This window comes from Heliangelus exortis, chromosome 20 (assembly GCF_036169615.1).
Source record: "Heliangelus exortis chromosome 20, bHelExo1.hap1, whole genome shotgun sequence".
Taxonomy (NCBI): domain Eukaryota; kingdom Metazoa; phylum Chordata; class Aves; order Apodiformes; family Trochilidae; genus Heliangelus; species Heliangelus exortis.
In genome coordinates this window covers 7,052,974-7,074,240 of record NC_092441.1, presented here as the reverse complement: position 1 = coordinate 7,074,240, position 21,267 = coordinate 7,052,974, and the positions used below count along the sequence as shown (strand labels likewise).

General features: G+C 45.0%; 1 protein-coding gene across 3 annotated transcripts in view; it reads left to right on the top strand.

Annotated features, from left to right (window-relative positions):
• The first annotated feature begins 4,195 nt into the window (after positions 1 to 4,195).
• GAS7 (growth arrest specific 7) overlaps positions 4,196 to 21,267 on the top strand; it is a 75,748-nt gene continuing 58,676 nt past the window's right edge. For 2 of the 3 annotated variants that reach the window (XM_071764714.1, XM_071764713.1), the window contains exon 1: positions 4,198 to 4,618. In XM_071764714.1, coding sequence (XP_071620815.1) covers positions 4,436 to 4,618 — 183 coding nt within the window. In that variant the 5' untranslated portion in view covers positions 4,198 to 4,435. Of the gene's footprint in view, positions 4,619 to 21,267 lie in introns of all 3 variants that reach the window. The other variant, XM_071764715.1, reaches the window with a different exon arrangement.

Genomic DNA, 21,267 nt, shown 5'->3' with positions numbered 1-21,267 from the left:
GAGGAGTCAGAGGAGGAGGTTTGCTGAGTCTGGAGCAGAAGCACCAAACAAGGCCAGCCAAGGCTAAAGGCAGCAAGATGGGAGCACTGTTTGTGCACCTTGGCAAGAACTCCTGTTTGACTTGGAAGCGCCGTGCCCCAAGAAAGGTTCGTCTGCTACAAGACAATGCAGAGAAGGTAGAGTTACTGAGTGCTTTCTTTGTTTCAGTCTTTACTGCTCAGGACAGCCTTTAGGAGTCCTAGACTTTGGAGGTAACAGAGAAAGTCTGGGCGAAGGAAGACTTTACCTTGGTAGAGAAGGAACAAGTTACAGATCAGTTAAGTAAACTGGATATCCACAAGTCCAAGGGTCCTGTTGGGTGCACCCCTGAGTGGTGAGGGACCTGGCAAAAGTCATTGCTAGACCTCTCTCCATCATCTTTGAAAGGCCCTCGAGAACAGATAAGGTGCCTGAGGATTGGAGGAAAAACAATGTATTCAAAAAGGGCAAGAAAGAATACCCAGGAAATGATAGGCCATGATAACAAATGAGACCTGTGGTCTCATCCAGCAGCATTAGTCTTATGTTGTCGTATAACACTTAGAAGAACCAAATGGCCATGGCTTGCTTTTTACTGATACTGAAACTGTATGATTTATAGGTAAAGATTTTCTTCCTTTTAATGCTTTTTCCATTTAGCATGAAGTAGTTAAACATTCAATAAATAAATTATGTGACCTGGTGTTGATAGAGCTGGAAGAAGAGAGGAAAAAGCTGCAGTATCTGCTCTAATGCATATAAATGCTTAGGAATCTTTGAGGTCCTCTAGAGTCAGGCCTGTCCTCGCATTATGCCCACCATGAAATGCCCTAGAAATCCTCTGTGTATTTAGTTTGCACTAAGAGTAATAGCAGGAAGATGGACAGAGGGAAGCCCTCTCCTGAAATTTTGTAGTGCACGAATGGCATATTGTTGTGATTTAGACTTTCCAGAGTCCCAGGAAGAGAGATGAGCACTGAGCTGCTGGAAAGCAGACAAGCATTTTGTGACAATGGGCTGATGTTGACACCTAACTCTAAGGCAGAGTCAGAGTTATGAGTCACATTTCTATGGCAAAATATGTGCCTATCCTGTGGCAGGGTAGGACTTACTCTGCCTCTCAGTAGGAAATATGTTGACTGGAAGTAAGCTGATGTTATCAGAATAGTTTGTTATTCTCAGCCTTCTTCTAAGAAATTAGGCCAATGAAAGCAGTTACCCGTCCAAGGTTAATTATCCTGGAAGACAAATCCGACTTAGTGTTAGGTGAATCACCACAGGCTCTTTGTGCATGGAATGTCACTGTCCACTTATAGGCAGAGACTGTTTGTTTACATCTGGGTCTAAGATAGTAGGTACAGCTCTGGGCACTGTTAAGATGAAGATGGTTAAAGCTGCCCTTGAACACAACTAAGGTTTCCATGCAACCATGGCCATGCAGGGCACTGTACATCTGATCTTATTTTCAGAATCAACCTTGTACAAGAGGAGCTCCAAGGTCAGCAGAGCCAGAAGAAACACTACAAAAGGAAGAAATCAAAGTTAAATACCTTTTGTATCATTAAGTGCATTTTTTCCTTGTGTTTAAACAACATATTCAGTCATATTAACATGACTCATAACTCTGAGTTCTCTCCTTGGAATGTCTGAGGTCCTGGATGCCTAAATTTCCAAGTGCGATACTCAAGAATATCTGTCTCAGGAAATCCCTGAACTGCAGCTTAATGCATGATGGGAGCATATTCAAGGGAGCCCTGGTATGTGTTGTCCTGCTCTTTCATTCCACTTCTGTGAATTCTCTGTGAGTTGCAGACAGATTGGGCTAGGTGAAATTTTGTTCTGAGTTCCTTGGCTGTTCAAGGCATTGAGAATAGTCCTTTCCTTCAAAAACTACAGCTTTTAAGCATTTTAACAACTAGAAGTATCTTTTGTGTACAGGCTCAGAACATTTCCTCTCCAGCCACAGAACAAATTTCTGCTAGTCATTTAGACTTCAAAGGTTATTTAAAGATCCAGTGCTACATGTGTTTTCTTTTTACTCTCTTTCTATCCTGGTTCTTGGGCTCAGAAGATCTCCTGGTGTTGCTGTGTCTTGCAAACAGGTTTGGCCAATCTGTTATTCTTGTGAATCTCCAGTCCATCATGACTGAAAGTTCTCCCATGCACTTATGTCAGCCCATTCCCATTTTGATCTCTGCAGGATCTTTTCAGTAAAGACACTGGAGTAATTTTGTTTTCCATGGGCTAGACAGATTGTCAGATGCTGCTTTAAATAAATGAAACATTGACCAGGCTTCTCCTACAGCTGTGATATGTGATCTTTCCTCTATTACTCACAAGTTTTTAGGCACCTCTTCAGGGAATCTGCCCATCTGTACAGGCTTGTTTTAGTGATGAAATTTAAATTTCAGGTACAATCTGTAAAATCATGTAATTCTCTTTTAACTGTAATTGAGGGTCTCTGCAATGTTATATGACCCTAGACTCTTTGGTGGCAGACAGGGAGAAAAAAGGTGACATGGAGTATGGTCTTATGACACTAATTTTAAAACTGGTTTCTCATTGCTATGTAGAATACCTGCCTAGACCAATTAGTTCCAGTGTCTGGTAGTTCTGAAGTAGCAAAGCTGCTTACATATGAGGTGGCTTCTACATCTTCTGTCTAGTGACTATCATATGCAAGATAAAAAAGCTTTCAATGGTCAGAAATCATTTTCCTTGTAGAGAGTAAACATGCCACACTTTAACATCCTTCACAATGAAAACAGCACATAATGCAGAAGCAAACATAGGTCTATGCATTTGCTTAGTAAAAGCTGCTCTGTTTTCAAGAAGTAAAGCCATTTTGCAAGTTGAGGAGAAGGACGTGATGTATCTCAGGAGAAGCTAACCATGCAATTATCTGTACATTTAGATAAGCTTTACTTATGGGACCCATTCCAAGTATAAGCTGGGGAAAAATATGGAGCTTTTGATTCAGTTTCAGTTCTTGCCATCTATATACAGTGTTAGAGAATGCTTCTGATAGATGCACGTGAGTGTGCCATGATACCAAATCTGTTGCTTATTGAAGAAAAAGGCATAGATGGTGTGATAACACATAACAGATCACAGTTCAGTAGTTACCAGCTTAAATGCTTATCAAGAGCACAGTTCAGTAGTTACCAGCTTAAATGCTTATCAAGAGCAAGTGAATTTAAGCAATTCACCACAAATTCAAAGAATAAAAAATAGAACTGTGGAAAGTAGTCCAGAAGTTTAAATGAATGACAGCTGCATTGACAGTTGTTCTGAAATGCTCAGGAGACAAGCTACAGTAAGGCTACCAAATCACTTTTAAGAAAAAGGTATGGCAATTTTTTAAACACTAGGAAAAGATAGAAAACTATTCCAATAAAATGTCATTTAAATAAAAAGCCTGTGTGTCCCCAGGCCAAGAGACCCACACAGGATGGTACATTATGGGCACAGGAGGTGGGCTCTTGACCTCTACGTCCTTCTTATGTTGGAAACTCCAGAACCAGACACAGTGTTCATACACACCTGTGTGCACAAAGGCAGGTGTGTCTTACACACACAAAGGAGTCACACGTGCTAGAGAGTGAGATGGCCTTGCACACTCAGAGCAGGTGTGCACACAGTGAGTGTTCAAAACATACTCACATCAGTGTCTCACTCATAGATATACTTGAGTGTCACACAGACCAGGGAGCCAGGTACATGGAGATGTCTCACACATGCAATTCACACACATGCTACAGTTGGACATGCACACATGGAGCAAGTTGTACTAACTTATACACAGGGTCACATGTCCCCCAAATACAGCAGCTCTCCCTCTTTCACACACACAGACAGGGGTACCAAGCAGTGTCTCTCGGACACATTGTCACCTACACCCACGGTGTTTCTCGTGCATGCACACACACCGTAGCTCTCCTCTCCCCCTAACACACGCAATGTCTCTCAAGCTCTCACCCTCTCTCCTCTCTCCCGAACACATACGCAATGTCACCCGCACACGGTGTCACAGTGTCACCCTCTCGCTCTCTTTCTCTCCCCCACACGCAATCCCGCCGTCACGAGTGTCCTCTGCGGACGGAGCCGTGCACCCAGCGGCCCTCTCCTCCTCCCTCCTTCTCCCCTCCCCTCTCCCCGCCCCGCTTCCCGGTACCCGCCTCAGCCGGCGGTGCCCCTGGGCGCCCGGCGCCAGGGCTGTCCCGGTCCCGCCGCCCGCGCTCGGATCCCGCCGCGCCCTGAAGCGGATCGGGGCGGGGCGGGCGTGGGCGCGGCCAGCGCGGGGCTTCTCGCAGCCCAGCGGACCTCGAGGCACGCGTGGGACGGTGGCCGGAACCGGGACCTGGGCCGGGACCTGGACCTGGACGGGGGCGGCCGGAGCGGATCTGTCCCCCGCAGGATGTCGGGGTCGCGCTGCCAGACGCTGTACCCCTTCTCCGGGGAGCGGCACCGTCAGGGACTGCGTTTCGCCGCAGGGGAGATGATCACGGTGCTGCAGGTGCCGGACGGCGGCTGGTGGGAAGGGCAGAAGGAGGACGGGCTGCGTGGATGGTTCCCGGCCAGCTACGTGCAGCTGTTGGAGGTAGGAGAGGGGCCGGGGCCGGGGGCAGCAGGAGTCTCGGCGGCCGTCCCGGGCCGAGGTGGGCGGGGGAAGGAGGCGGCCCGCAGATTATCCCGGGCCCGGCCAGGGGTGTCCGCAGCGGGGCGATGGGCCCTGCCGCCGGCTCTGCTGTCGGGGGGTACCGGGAGTTGGGGGGAGGACGCGCGGCTGTACAGCAGGGGTGCTGACAAGGACCTGTCTTGGCATCGCTGTGCCCGAGCCAGCCCGGGGTTGTGTGCGGCACTGGGAGCGGGACCATCCTGCCCGGCCCCCCACCCACGGCCGGGGCCATTGGTCGTAGCCGTGGAGAGACAAGGTTCAGGGTGGGGTCCTCTGGACACTTGAATTTCACAACTGCTGAACAACAGCAGAAGTCAGTGGCTGAGGTGGTGGAGCTCTTGTCTTTTTCCTTCTTCTCCCTCCTCTTGCTTCATCTCCCTCTCCCTCTTCCTCTCATTTTCTTTCACTGGACACTTATTGACCCCAGCAGAATTAGCATCTGTTGCTCAGACTCAAAGGTCATGGACTTTCCGTCAGGACGCTGAAGATCTCTGTTAGCCTCAATCGTTTTCAGGGACTTGACAAGTAGGGCAGCAGCTGCATTCTCACCTCAGGACTGCTTGTATCTGAACTTACTTAATACTTTCTTTCCTATGCAAACAAGACACAATGCAAGTGTAGAATATATGTCCACAAAGAGTGTATTCACAATACCTACATTTCTGAAAGTGAAATCTGGAATATCTCATGCACCAAAGCAAGAGCCTGTTGTCATTTGGAGCTTAATATAGGATGTGAGTATGGAAATGGTCTCCTCAAGCCATATCTCTGCAGTGACTGGGCTAATGTTAGCACACAGTGTTTCTCAAGTCAGCCTCTCTTTGTATTCCAAGGTTCTAAGGGGAACCAAACAGTCTGCTTTGCTTACATTACAAGGTAGGCACCACCCATCCCAACCCTAAACAGAACCGGGCCCATTAGATGCATACAAAGTGGTGTCCTGTGAGCAGAAGATTCTGTGCAAAAGGATATTTTGCCTGTAGAGCTGGCATAGCCTTTAGTTTTCTCTAATCCATATTAATAAAACAAATGTGTGATGTTTCAGTTGAATTTCTGTTACTCATTCTTACCTGGAAAGACAGGAAAGTGGAGGCTAAATTCCCCACTCAGTGCTACAGTGAGGTCTGGAACTTTTCTATGCCACCGAAGCACTTGGGATCGTTTTGTTATGTTTATGTGGGGATCCTTTTGTTTGCCAGTTTTGCCACCTACAAGATCGTTTGCTGAGATAAGTGAATGTTTGTGGTTTCACAAATTGCTAAATATTTACACATCTAACCAGGAATTTGAGGCACAATGTGTCAAGAGGCAAACTCTGCTCAGCAAAGACAGTGGGAAATCCCGTCTGTGTGCACAGTAACTTTGCTCTCCGATCATCTCCCTTTTGGAAACTCCTCTTTACCTGCTTAAGACCATGCAAGTTCCACCATGCTCAAATCAGTGTCTGTAGCCCTGAGATGTGCCCTTCTGACCCTTGACCTATGTCCACTGAAAACTTTGATGTAGACCAGTTGTCCAGACAGTGGACACTTTCTGCCACAGAAGTGAAAGAACCATGTCTTGTGGCATTAACTGTGGCCTGCCAGGGCTGGCAGGGTTTGCCCTACATGGCACTAACCCTTTCTTCTCACATCAAAGTCTGTCATGTGGCTGCGTGCTACCAAAAGGAGATGGCCTTCTTCTGGCACCTTTGTAACTATAAGCCTTCCACTGAGTACGGACAGGCAGGCTGGATTTTCTCATTCGTATACATTTGTGTTTAACAACGTTGAAATCTCTGACATCACTGCTCTAAAGTCTCCACTGAGTTTTGGTCCTGAGCTGCAAGAGGGAAACAAGAAAGGTGTGAAGGACAGTAGTGTAGAGGGTAGTCTCATCCTTGAGCTGTTAGATTAGCAGCCATTCTGCAGTGTGCTGATTCCTGCTGGAGGAAAGAGACTTCTCCTGATGCTATCTTTGACTTGGGAGGAACTGTGCTTTACCAACAGCACCTGTGTCTCTTCACAGGCAGCTGAGCTGTGGAGCTGCCAGCGATGATCATCTGCATGCTGCCACATGGCTTTAGCTGAGGATAGGGCAAGCTCTTCTTATCTGCACTCACACTGAGTGGTAGGTGTTGGATCGTGCATAGAAAAATAGTTATCCATAGGTGATAATCAGCCAGAACAGGTTTTAATGGCAAATGTGGAGAAAAGCATGAAGGAGGCTTGTTGGAAACAAACTTCAGCATTAGAGATGGGTGTTGCTGAGGGATTGCTGCCTTTGCCTCCAGAATTCTCTTGCTAGCAGAAATGTATTTTCAACCCATTCCTCACAGAATATCAGCAGAAGGCCTGAAACTGTAGTAAATGTGGGGTAAGAGAGATAGAGGGAGGTAAGGAGGTAAAGATGTTTGGCATCCTTTGGTTCCTGGTTCTGCAGTGGCTACAGACCCACGATGGTGGATTAGAAGAAAACAGTGATGGCTGGAGGAGGACTGGAGGAGTGTGTGGTAGGAATAAGACAGAAACAAGATGTTTCTATGAGCTCCTAAGAGATTACTGTTGTCATAGAGTAAAAGAGCTAGCATAAACCAAAAGACTATCAAAAGCAGAGAGCAAAGTGAGCAAGGGATGGTATTAGCTCTGTGATGGGGTTTCATATGTGTTCTCTGAAGAACCTGCTTGCTGGCAGCAGTTGTGGAAGCAGCTGTTGTCTTGTTCAAAGAACTGATGAAGGAAGGGATCTCTGGAGATCAGCTAGTCCAGCTAACCTGGCCGTGTGTGGTTTGGTTTTGAATATGTGCAAGGATGGAGGCTCTACAATGTTTCTGAGCGATCTGTTCCTGTGTTTGACTGCTGTCACAGGGGTTTTTTGTGTTTAAAAGAGATTTCCTGTGTTTTAATTTGTGCCCAGTGCATCTCATCCTTTTGTTGGATATCACTGAGAACAATCTGTGTCTGCTTTTTTTACAATCTTCCCCATAGGTTTTTATACACATTGATAACATCCCTCTTGATGCTAAACAGTCCCAGTTCTTTCAGACTTTCTTTGCGTGACAGATGCTCCAATCCCTTAATCATCATTCTGGCCCATTGTTCTCTCCAGTGTGCCCTTGTCTTCCATGTGCCGGGAAGCCAAGGACTGTTTCTTGTATGGCTGTGCTCTTGAAGATGGTAGATTAATGAAAAAGCAGCCCTCAACCAGTATTTCCTGAACATGAAAATCCATTGACACCATAGGAATCCAAAAGTGTGCTGCCGAATTCATATGGTTTTGCTTTGGCTGATCTTGGCCTATGAGCAAGCAGCACCCTCCAGCAAACTGAAGGGCTTAGGGAAGGAGGGATTTTGTTGCTTGCGAACCATAGCATAGAGTGGATACAACATCAGCTTCAATCTTCACCCCACCTTTGGTGATTTATAGCTATATCAGCCATGAGACCTGAAAGTTGGGTCATAGCAGCTGCATCTTCTGACCATTTCCTCCTCTGTGCATACTTTTATATGTTTGCCTGACCTTTTGACCAGTTGATCAGAGCCACACAGGGACCCTCTGTAGCAGACTGACATTCCCAGGTTAAGCAGTTGTGCTTCCCAGCCTTGTGCAAAGAGGAATCTGTGAAGATACAGGCAATGAGCAGTCCTTCAAGCCAGCATTGCCATGTGTGAAGACAGGTATAGAACAACTGGAATGTGGTGTGTGATACAGTGAGGGATTTCTTAACAGCTGAAGGCAACAAAATATTTCCTATGCAGAGGCTGACTGCTTCCTCACCTCTCCTGTGTCAGAGATGCTTGGGATGATGATGTGTGTAGAAAGATCTACACAGCTCCATGCCTGAGAGCCACGTAGGACAAGTTCAGGTGTGTCCCAGTTTGTCACAGCCTTTGTTGGTGCAAGGCAGCATAGATGTCAAGATGGTGAGGTGGTGTGTTAGACCCCTGTGTATACACTCCAGGAGGTGGTTTGCACAGGACCTCTGGGGAAACACTGGCTGTTGTGTCTGCCTTTTCTAGAGAAATGATTTGCAGAGGGGTGGGGGAATGTGTCATTCAGTCACATTTGCAAGTGGTTTGCTTTAAAATCTATTTTGGGCATCGCTTTTTGTGTTTGTGGTTAGCTAGAAATCACTTATATAAGCAGCAGCAGTAGCAACATATGCAAATTTGCTGAAAATTGTCAGCACTTTTTATAGCTTCAGTCATCCCACAGATGTAAGTCTCTCTGTGAAGTACAGTGTGTGCTTCCAGCATGGATGGAGGTGTCTCTGGAATCTGACTGAGCAAGCTGCACCAAGCTGCCACTGCTCTTGTCTGCACTTTCACAGCTTGATTTACCGGAACCATGAGGCCCTTTGAGAAGAATCACACACTCCTTGATGCATGGTGCATGTGCAGGGATCAGGCAGTATTATACATTACTGCCGATGCTGTGTAATACTCGGGGGGATAACTCACCCCACCCTGAGACATTTGCTACAGAGACATTGAAATGTGTAAACATTTGAGCCTGGAGGTTGCTTCACATTCAGCTGCAGGAGGCATGGCACGGATTGCTTCAGTTTTTGTGCCCAGGTAGTCATGGAGAAAAAGGATGAAAGGAATTAGTAGAAATGATAATGCTTCTAATCTATTTTGTAATAGCAGAAAATTTGTAGAGGATTTCTGTGCCAAAATGTGTCTTGTCATAGGCTAATATGATCCAAGGAGACAATGTGCTTAAAGAGAAACTAGACCTGCCATCTGATGAGCAAGGATAATTCCATTTGCTGATAAAATTCAACTTCCAGACATTTATGTGAAGCAATATTGTGGTGAAACTGCTATTTGTACAGAGAAAAAAAAATTATATTTCTCTTGTTCATGTTACTGATAGAGTGTGTTTTGACCGAATAAAACCCCAAAACATTTTTTGTCAGAAAATATTCACCCAGTCCTAGAAAGGAGCAGTCCTGTAGCCAGTGCTAGGATATGACAGCTGTGCTGTGAGCTGGCACAAGTACCTGAGGCCTTTTTGTGTGTGGCGTCGGTACCTCTTGCAGGCAACAGGGATGCTTTGCTGTCATAGCAGCTTCTTCTATGTCCTTGGCATTCATTATCTCACACTGTCATTCCTCCATCTCCCTACTCAATCAATTAAACATAAAAAGAGTCATAGAATCATAGAATGGTTTGGGATGGAAAGGACTATAAAGATCATCTAGTTCTAACTCCCCTGAATAGACAGGGACACCTCCCACCAGCCCAGGTTGCTCCAAGCCCCATCCAGTCTGGTCTTCAACACTTCAACCTCTTGTGCATTACCAGCATCCCCCTATAACAAGTCCCTCTCCAGATTTTCCGATGCCCCTTCAGGCACTGGAAAGCCACTATAAGGTCTCCTCACAGCCTTCTCTTTTCCAGGCTGAACAATCCCAACTCTCTCAACCTGTCTTTGTAGTAGAGATGTTCCAGCCCACAGACCATCTTCATGGCCTCCTCTGGACTTGCTCCAATGGCTCCATGTCCTGGTACTGGGGCCTCCAGGGCTGGACACAGTAATCCAGGTAGGGTCTCATGACACTGGAGAAAAGGAGAGAATCACCTCTCTTGCTCTGCTGGCTATGCTTCTTTTGATGCAGCCCAGGATACAGCTGGATACACTGGAGAGACATGGAGAGCAACCAGGACCAGAGAGGATGTGTGATGATCTTGGGTACAAATGTGGCTGTTACCACACTGCTTTTTTTCTAAGGATACTCCATGGAACAAGTAATGCTCCAATATGTGGTCTTGTGTGATGGAAGAGCAATCTGGTCTTCAATGTGTAATAAGGCTGTGGGTGCTGAACCCAGGTGTTGCTTTTAAGCAGCAATGGAGTGAGCAGACTGCTGGGCTCAGGAAACCTGTACGGTGTTCAGCTTTAAGCTGCTTGGCTGCACAACTTTCAGGCTGGAATGAAGGTTCCCATCTCAAGGTGGTCCTTCCCAAGGGATGCTTGTGGCCCCTACTTGAGCTGTATGGCTGTTCTGCAATCACTGAGGGATGGTGCTGAGGAGGAGCAGCAACCATGGTCAAAGAGGGGCTGGCATCTCTTCCAGGCACAGAAGAATGATTTTGATTCTCTTGGTGCAGGGATCATCCTGGTGTGGATGACTAAAGAATGAGAAGGGTGAGATTCCCAGGTCTGGAAATGGAGGCTGCTGTGGGTGTTGTCTTGGGGGACAGGGCAGAGTTTTAAAAAATGAGCACTCACAGCTGCTGAGGCTCATCTGCCTTGCATGATTCAGCAGCAAGAATGTGTCCAGAGTAGGAAATTTGTGAGACAGGAGAGACAATGAGAATTGTCTGCTATTGCCTTGTGTTTTAGATTCAGAATGACGTTTTTTTATAGTTGTGGGTTTCTGTAACTCTTATCTTTTCAGATTTGAAACTTCTGTTTATCTGACCATTGACATTTCCAGAAAATGTGAACAAAAGGAAATAATCTGTTTTCTCATATTAAAAGTGTGAGGCAATTATGTTTTGCTGTCTGAAGATCATCTTTCGATCAAGGATTCTGAGGGATTTTAAAGCCTCACGAGAATATGAAGGAGATGTGATACTACAGGTCACAATCTCTCACTTGTAAGAGTGCTGTCTATCATGCATATGGTGATAATTGTCTGAGGCTGTTGTAGATAGAATGTAAAAACTGAATAGTACCATAAATATCCAGAAATTCTGAAAGAAAGGGTCATAGTTAAGGGTGTGGCATTTTTTGTGAGCTCTTCTGTCCTTTACTCAAGATGTGGTCTTGCAGAAGCTGGGCTTATTGGTGATGCACTTGGTGGCCTTTCAGAAACTGCACATGACAGAATTTTTAAAGATGTTTACCCTTACCCTTAGCTAAAAGATGAAAGAATGTAATGGAAGGCTTAATTTGGAAGGACCTCTTTCTGCCTGTGTATTATGAAGAGTCTGGAAATGATCTCACTGCATATGTCTGCCTGTAGGTGCTAAAGATCAAACACATTGCCATGAACCTGCATATTTAGGATGGATATACAGTGAAGATGAAAAATGTGGGTCACTTAAGGACTCACTTGAAGATCACCTAAAGAATTCCCCATTCATTCTGTTCTCTGAATGAGGCACGCATCCTGAGCATGATTTCTGCAGTGGTAGGCAATCCCACTTTGCAACTTGGGTGCAAAGTGGACCTTCAGTGTCTTGAGTGTTGTGCTGCAAAAAACATGTTCTGAGTGTATTACCTGGTACTTTATACTGAATTTAGTGTAAAAGGACACAGTAGGAAAAATGAAAAGATGCCCCATTACTTTCTGGGGAAAAAAATGCTTTATTTTGTTGTTCTAAATGAAAAATTTAGCTCTGGAACCAAGACCAGAAAGTTCTGGTAGATTTGGTTGGATTTGTCTTCCCTACTTACTTCACTTTTACCTGTGTGATAATTAATGGCATGTAGAATTAACTGGTCATTTTAGTAACCAGTAAACTTTTGGTTTATTTTCCGTGATTCTTTACCTTCTATGATTGCTTATGTGCCATAGAGCACATTATTACAAGTAATGCACCCTGGTTCTGCATTACCAGAATCTTAAATGTCTGAGTATGTAATCAGGACTTATTTTCAGTATTTCACTGACTACTGACACCAAGAGCAATTCCAACAATAAGACATTCCTCTGTTTTAGAGAAATCCCACAATAACAGAAGCAAGCATGTGGTGCTGCAGCACTGCACATAGTATCTGTCTTTGGAAATATTTAGGACTGTTTTATTTTTTTTTTTTGCTGCAGCCACTTTACAACACAGGGCAGCAGGAGGGGTATTTCTCACGTTGTATGTGTTTACCCTGTTTGCTCCTTTGCAGAGCCTGGCCCTGCTGAGCTTGGCAGGCATCCAGCACTGCGAAATTCTGTCATAAAATATTTGACATAAAGCACCAATATATCTGTCTTTGATTTCTGACACTTCCAGGGAGTGCTTGTTCTGTGCAGCTTTTTCAGACCCCAGTGTTTCAGGGATGTGCCTCTCTTACTGAGCACGCATGGCGGATTTGCTGGAAGCCTCCCAGAAGCTCTGTGCTGCAGTGGCTGCTCCCTGCTGTGTGCATTTCCAGTAACTGTGCACAGCTCCACATTTGGAGACAGGGCAGGATGACCTGGGAAAATATGAAATAAGCATAATGGACTTGATGTTTCCCACACTGTCATGAGTTTACATCAGTTTAAAGTGTTGTTGGCTGTATTTAATTACATGTCACACTCCCTTTTATTGGTATGATCCACTTAAAATGCAGAACAGTGTAAAATCAAGGCCAACAGTTTGCTCAGTTGCTGTTTCTCAAGAACTGGGTGCTTCAGCCAGTGTTTATCTTAAAAAGCACAAGTATGCCTTAGTATAGATGGAATTTTTTATGTCATGCCACTGTAAAACATTACCTTTTAAGAGGCTCTCATGTAAAGGATTGGTATGTGAGGAAACTGTGGGTTTATAGGGTATCTGCAGTGCAGACAGACAGAGCCTGGGCAGTACAGGTGCTAGGGAGGGAGAGAGCCCCTGGCACACCTTCCATGCTAGCAGAAGGGCACTGGTTTTGGTTGAGGGGGAGAGCAGGCTGTGCCCCACAGGCTCTCCCTGCCATGGGACCTTCTCTGTAAGCCCTGTGGTGACTGTCCTGAGCAGCACTCCTTTTACAGGGGTGGATAATAACTTGTACTAGTAACACCTTTTTTTCATATTATGCTATCAAAATAGCTTTCTTATTGGCCTAGTACAATGATGGTTTGCTTCCTTGCTAGCAAATTATAGAAGGGGCATGCCATGGGTTACTTGGGAGCGACCACTCAGCTTTTTGTAGAACACATCTAGCAAGGGAATAGGCATGTCTTTTAACATCCACCATTTTCAGAATTTGTGCGCAGTCTCCTCAGTGCTCAATTGTTGCTATGGGCCATTTCGGAGTGAATTTAGGCTGACTGACAGATGACTGTGGTGACTGATATTTGAATTCCTAGAGAGCTGCAGACCCAAAGGTTGAATATATTTCTTTGACACTTAGGTCTGTCTGGCACTTCTTCCTGTATTTGTAGTTGCTAAGAGTAGAGCGTGGACACTGCTTTTGGTATTTCCCCTGCCCTGATGCTGGCAGTATAAGCACTGTGGTCTTCCAGTGTTGGTCTGAGCACCAAATTTGTTTACTGCAGGGATGTCTCTGCAAGGGCTTTTCCAGTTCCATGGCAGCTTGTGATAGCCCTCTGTACCTCTGCTACCACAGTCTGCATGATGTATGCTAGGGACAAAATAACTTCACCACCAAATTACTTGCTTCTCCTTTTGACCTGTCAGTTGGTTTTTCCATAGAAGAAAAAAAAAGTAAAAAGTAATTCGGTAAAAGTAATTACAAATTAAAAGTCTTATAAAGATCTGGAATGTTTGTGTCAGGCCGAAGCGCGTAAGGAAAGTGTGTGAGTGAGTGTTCTGTGGCTGTTCTATGGAGTGCTGGGCAGCAAGAAGGGGGCAGGAAGCTGGCATGAAAGCTGCGGGGGTTCTGCCAATCCCTGGAGTCTGCCCAGCCCCTCTGTGATCCAGAGCTGGGCAGCAGTGCTGGGACAGGAATAGTGCTGCAAGGCTTTCACACATCACATGGAGAGAAAGCAGGAGCTTGCTCTGGCAGGCTGTCATTTTCAAGTTGCCCCAGTGTCACTAGATCTTAGTCTTTGAAATGCCCTCTCACATTCAGTGAGTCCAGGAATGGATGAAAGGGAAAAAGGTGTGAGAGTGAGGAGGAAGCAGAGGCACATCACAACATAATCAAAAGCCCCAAGCCGCTCATTTTGTCTTCCTTTATTTGACCCTATCTTTTACTTGAAACCCTTGTGAAATCTTCCTCAACTCTTAGAGGCATATTTGTTAGCTCAGGCTTGAATCTGGTCTCTTACTGAACCAGCAGTGTGCTTTCTGGCATTTCAGCATTGCCCAAGGCCTCTGTTAGCCTTCTCACACCCATTCCATCAGGGACATGGTGAAGCAATCCTGACACTGTTGAGGAAAAATACATCATTTGAATGGGGAGCATGGATGGGGTTAAAATGAAGTATCACCCTTCTCTTGAAGGCACTTTGGGTTACAAAGGGACCAGTGTTTGTGGAATAGAAAGGGAAGGAGCTGGGATCTCTGAACAGGTGGACATTGTTTGGAACATGAAAGATACATCCACATATTACATCCATACACAACATTTTGCATTTATCACTAGTGTATCTTGTTTGCTGTGATGTTATGTGTTCATTGAAGACTTACTGAAGCTCTTCAGGCTTTTGCCTCATGTAAAAAGTCATGTAAAACTTGCAAATATTTTTAACTCCTCTCACTTTCCTTTTCATGAATTGCTTCTTGATAGCTTTTCTTCTGAAAGTCTTCAGAAAGGAGTTTATGGTCTCACAAGCATGATTGTGATAGCTGATATAACAGACGATACCAGCACTCCCAAGAATACCTAACACAAACATTTGTGTCATGGCTGTAACACTGCTCTTGGGTATAACTGAGTATATTCCTTCTGTTTTTTTTTTTTTTTTTTGCCCCGTCTAATGATTTTTAAGCACTTTCAGAATGTTCCTCTAAACTATCTGGCTGCATCTTGTTTGCTTGATCCCAATCCTTTCTAATGTGCTTATTTATTAATGTGCAATTTATTAATGTTTCTAAAACAAAATCCTGTGGCTTCTTTGTGCCCTGCTCTTCCTTGAACTGTGTGCCACAAAGCCAAACCTACACTGACAAGAGAGGTTTGTGTTGCTGCAGAAGTGAGCTCAGTTGTAGAAACAGCAGCCTCAAGAGCTGGCAAGTTTTTAGTAGTGGGAGAGGAGGAATAATTAGTGTGGAGGAGAAAAATGAAGATATGGAGTAACACTTTGCAAGGGGTGGCAGAGATTGAAGAAATAATGCAGTTTGAATTTGATAGTGCTGCAGCAAAGTACCATGCACAGAAGTAGAATTATATTTTCAAGAGGTGGGCAAATGCTTAACTCAGAAAGAAATAGACAGAAACTTGACTGATTAATTTACTGTGTTTTGCAGTCCTGAAGAAATGTGTGCACTGTCCGCAGAAGTCAGTTCAAAACTCCTGCTGAGGGCTGTGTGTATTGCACATGGATGAGCAGTTCAGCTTTGCCTATATAGTGAACTGCCTGAGCAGCAGATTTGCTTCTCCTGTGCCAGCTGCTGTATAATAGGACTAACTCATTACCCAAGGCCAAGTAATCACGTTCAATAGCAAGATCTAAGGGACTGTGACTTGTCTCACTGTGAACTGCCAATTATCACAGAGACAACTGGCATCAAATGGTGATGGGCACTGAACTTCAGTCTGTTACGGGATAAAGAATGGAACTTCAGGTATTTCCAAATAAAAATAATGCTTAAATAATTTACTGGCCCCCCTTGGAAAATAATTCTGAAATGAGTCCAAGTCAGAACTTAACACAGAGTGTTAAGTGATGACTAGCGAGTTCTTTGTATCACAACTTTATATGCTTGTGCCCATACACTTCATCTCTTTGTCCAAGGGAGGACCACTCCAATCTGATCTGGGAGTATGCAGATTGCCAGCCTCCTTGCAACCATGACACAGTGGTACAGTGTTCCCCAGGCTCCTTTCTCCAGGCCAAGAGCTGCTCCACCCATGTCTTATGGGCTGAGAAGCTGATGGTTTGTTCCCGGGCACTGATCACTTTAGATGTATGGATCACGTTGTTATAGCATTTGCGTGGATGTTGCACAGAAAGTTGCCCACTTCTTGGCACTCCTGGGCTGGCAGGCTGCTGGTTTGCCTGCAGATGGCTTTCACAGAGAGCCAGGCTGGCCCAGGCAGTAGCTGGCTGCTGCCACAGCCTCAGCTGTGCAGAGCTCTTCTTGGGAAGGGCTCTTCTTCTCCACTGTTTTCCTTTCTCATAGTTGAGTTTGGATTAGGCTGAGTCTCTGCAGCCACTGGGTCTTACCTCTTCTTCCTCTGAGCTGACTATGAAGGTTTGCTCTTGCCATCTCCCAGCATTTTGGCAGGATAGGGAGGTGTGTATGCTGACAAGTAGGGCTGATCAGAGGAGGCCAGCCAAGTCCCATCCACTACATCTTGTGCAGCTCTTGGACCCTGCACATAGAGCTGAAAGATAGTGATTTTGGTAACATGAAGCCAGCTGCACTGAGTAGAGTGGCTTTCTGATGGACAAGGTGTCTGTGGAAATGGCTCTTTTATGCCTCTAGGGTCAGAAATACACAAGCAGGAATGGCTTTAGTCCTTCTGTGAGCACTGATGAGCACTCCATGTGTGCCCCTGCTTTCTGCAATGCTGCTAGAGCCACTCAGCTGAGCCTCCTCCTCCCTGCCTGCCTCTGCTGCCTTTCGGGGCATGACTGCTCCTGAGTTGAGATGCTGCTTCTGGGGATCAGGGTAGGTGCTCTGGTATCCAGTGAAGAGCAGCTCACGAGCTCCAGTCTGTTTCCAGTCCCAGTGTCAGCCCTTGGAGTACAGGGATCACAACATTAGTTTCTGTGATACAGAATTTTCTTTTGCTGTTGGTTCCGGGGGGTCCAATATTTGCCTGTGGTTAGAGGGAAGAGAGCTTGAAAGTCCCTTTTCCATTCCCCATGGGAGGAAGTTGATTTGAATTGCTGTGCTTAGGCCTTTTACTCCCCGTGCCAGAATGGGATGTTTTCTCCTCAACACTAAGTGAGAGCCTCATGCAGCCTTCTGCTGTTTTGTTGGGGTTTTTTCCCATCTCAAAGGCTCCGTGCTTTACCCTCTGCACTTTATACTCTTTGACACACATTATATACAGAAGAATCAAAATCAGTCTTAGTCATTATCCCTTTCTTCAAAAGAAGGATGATGCTGGCTAATAACCTTTGCTTTGCTCTGTGTGATGGTTCATGCAGTGCTTATTTTCACAGTGCAGTTCCCAGCACCTCTTGGTGCTGCCAGCGTGAGGTGCACACCTGTAACCCTGTGGACAAATATAGCACTACAATCATCAAGACTACAGACAACTGTCTTGGGTGCTTCTCTCATGGGTGCTTCTCTCATGCTGTGTGCCAGGAAGGACATATAGCATATATTTTTAGGTCATGTATTGCTATGGTCTCTGTTCAGGTGGCATGCAGCATGAAGGGCAGACATTCTCCAGCATCTTGCAGCTTGAAATGCATTGCAGCTAAAATTGTGAAAATATTTGCTTTTTTCTATAAAAAAACCAATATAATTACCTTTTGGACTCTGATAGAACTTGTATATCTTATTCTGCTCCCTGGGGAGCAACAGTTATCTCTCTGACATGTAATATGAAACTTCCTCAGTTGCCTTATCAAGAAGTAGAACTGTATCACTGATCATTACAATGTACGACAGAATTTCTCCTCTGTTCTAAGCCTTTTCCTTATGATGTTGGCTTCCTTGGCAGCTTCCATATTTTATTCTTCTGGTGAGAATTTTATTTATAAATATGTAAGCTCCCCCCACCCTCTTCTTCAAGTATTGGATCATTTTTTCCTCTGTCTGCTGAGCTTTAGCTCCAGCAGTCAGAAGGCAATTTCGTCAGTTGAAGTAGTTAAATGTATCACCCCAGAAAACAGCAAGCTAGATCTGAAAGATGTTCTGTAACACTAATTTTGCTCTCAGCCCTGTTTCCTGTGTAAAGTCATTTATCTTTCATTGGAGATCATGAAATGTCACATTCATTATTTTTGATCAGAGCATGCTGAGGAAACAGCTTTTGGCTCCAGAGATTCCCTCTCTGAAGAGCATGGTCTGAGGAACAACAACCACAAGTCAAAGCAAAGTTGCAGTTCTCTATATATTTAAATAGTATTATTTTGGAGAACAATAATTTAAATGTATTGCTATGGTATAGTGTGGTGTGATCAGACAGGGATTCAACACATTTATGTGTGCATGATGATTACTGGAATCTGGCTGAAACCAAGACAACCTCCCAGATTTTCCTCAAATAAAGCAAGTTTTGTTTTTTTTTTTATGTGGTGAGATCCTTCAGCTGTGCAGTATTCAGCAGGGAAATAATCCTATAGAGAGCATCTGTCACTCAGTTTAATTGCCAGGCCAGTGTTAAACCATGACAATAATTAACCGAGGAATAGGGGCTTCCGAGGTCAGACTTTCATAATGCTTTTCCAGATGTTCAGGCTGAAGGAGCTGGATCCTCTGTTTCTCGCTGGTGATCAGAGAGCACCAGCCTGACTGGCTTAGCTGTGTGGCACTTGTGTTTGCTCAAATAGAGCTGAAAGGAGACAGGAATATTGACCAGTTCTGCACGTTGATGTCCCTGGACTCAAAACAGGCTGTGTGGCAGTCTCCATGAGGAGCTACATCAAAATGTAGTTTTCATGTCTTGCCAAACTGTTCTTGCTATTGCTAACTCAAAGAGCAGGTGCCTAGGGGTGTTGTTATCCATCTGTAATTTGAATTCAGCATTTTTTCTGTGTTGTCCTGCATCTTTCCTGGGTATGGCAGCAAGGCTGGTATTTGGTGTCCGGAAGGAGGTGAGAACTGCCTGCAAGTGCAAGGCTGTGCTAAGGCTCCTGGTTCCTTCCTCTATAAACCAGACTGTTGCGGAAGAAGAGGATGGTGTAAATACAGTTTTTACAAGCTAGAAAAGGGCTCTTGGGTTTGACTTTAAACTATTTAACTGGGACCTAAATTTTTCCCACCTGTGTCTCTCTGAGCCCAACCCAAGTATTTGTGCATCTGGGTGCAGCCCACAGAAGCTGGGGTTGGCCTGGGGACTATGTGGCAAGTTTCAGGAGGGAAGTGGTACAGACAGGAACGTGCCCTGAGCAGGACCAGCTCCCTACAGGGTACCTCTCTGGAGGATGGGGTTTTGGATGTTTTCAAGGGGGTGTTTCCATCACTCCTGGAGTGGATGTACCAAGGTTGCACTGCAACACTCATCTGTTTTTTCTGCTCTCTAATGGGCAGCAGCTTCTTAGCAGAAAGTTTTTGACTCTTTATATTTTCATTAAGTGTTTTTCACCAAAATGCATTAATTAAAAAACTCATGGCCTTAAAAAATCCCATCTCAAATAATGGAATGTAATTGGCATACTCAGAACTTCCTTGCTTTGCCTACATTCGAGTTTTTTGCAGTCCCAGGTTTAGAATATTTCAACTACAGATACTACAGTATTTCACAGGAAAAGTTTGCAGCAGTTCATGTGGAGAGAGTATAGGAATTATTTTTGTGTGTCTTTTCTTGTTGATGTGTCCTGCTAATTATACACAAGACCACTGGCAGTGTCACACACTGAGAGAAGAGCAGGATGATGATGATGTGGGAGCTCAGGGCTGCAGGATGGGGCCCTTGCTGGGGTGCTGGGCTGCAGGGGAAGCAGCCAACTCTTGGCTCTTGCAGAAACAGACTCTTGCAGAAACCCTCAGTTGTTGCAAGTGTGCATATGCTGCAGTGCTAAACAGCTTTGGCAGAGACCACTCTGCCCATCACACTCATACAAATCCAAGGTCACTGATCTGCTGAACCCTTTCAGTAGTAGAGCACAGGCTTGAATCTGTGATCCTGTCAACCTCTGTCTGATTTTTTACCAGATCTTTTCAAAAACAATGACCTTGTGTTGCTGTCATTCAAGTACGTTTGTTTTGTACTGACATTTTTAAAGGCCTGCTGGATCAGTCCAGAAGCTTGTCTGGCTTTGTGATTCAGAGTGGACTGGAAAAGTCCTCTTGCATTTGGCTCACGGATGGAGAATTGTCTGAATGCCCAGGGAACATGAGTGATCTGATAAGTGTTTGATGAATAAAACTCAACTTAGGCCTTTCACATCCCTTTGAAAATGGCCTGGTTTGGACATCTGCTGGACAGTTTATTAATTTCCCTCTAAACTGGGAGGTGACCCACTGACTCATGCTGTGTTCTTCTCAGGGTGCTCAGTTACTGGGTGGGGCAAATTACAATTCATCAATAACTACTTCCAGGGATTTCTCTCCCACTGGCTGTTTTCTGGTACTTTTTCACATGCTGAATCTCATCTTGATCTTTTCCATCTGTGTTTCTGCCCTCTCCATTTTGCTGCATGTGTCTCTCCTGGCTGCAGCTGGTCAGCTCTGACCAGTGAGTCTCCCTGTTCTGTTCCCTGGCACTTTTCTTGAGGTCTGCCTTTGTCATCCCTCTTCTCTGCAGGCATTCCCACTGTCTACAGTATTCTGGCTTAAATGGAATTCTTGTATACAGGCCATCCCAGGACTAAATGAATTTCACTGCACGAGTGTGGTGACCTGGATATTCTTTTTCTCAGTTGAAATGCTTTTACTGTGGAATTTCATTAAAAAGAGAACCTGGACAAATGAGATCTGAGCTCCCTTTAACAAGCAGCAGGCTGGGAGCAGTAGCTCCAAGGACAAGAAACTGAGGCTTTCCCTGCACTCAAAGGTATGCAGCTAATTGGAAAGTGAAGATGAACAGACTCTTCCACGTCAATGGTGGGATGTCAGGGGTAAGAGGCTTCCACTTTACTAAAGACTGCCCAGCCTGTTTAAATGACAGCTCATTTTACAGGCCAGGGTACATGGCATGTGGGAGAGAGA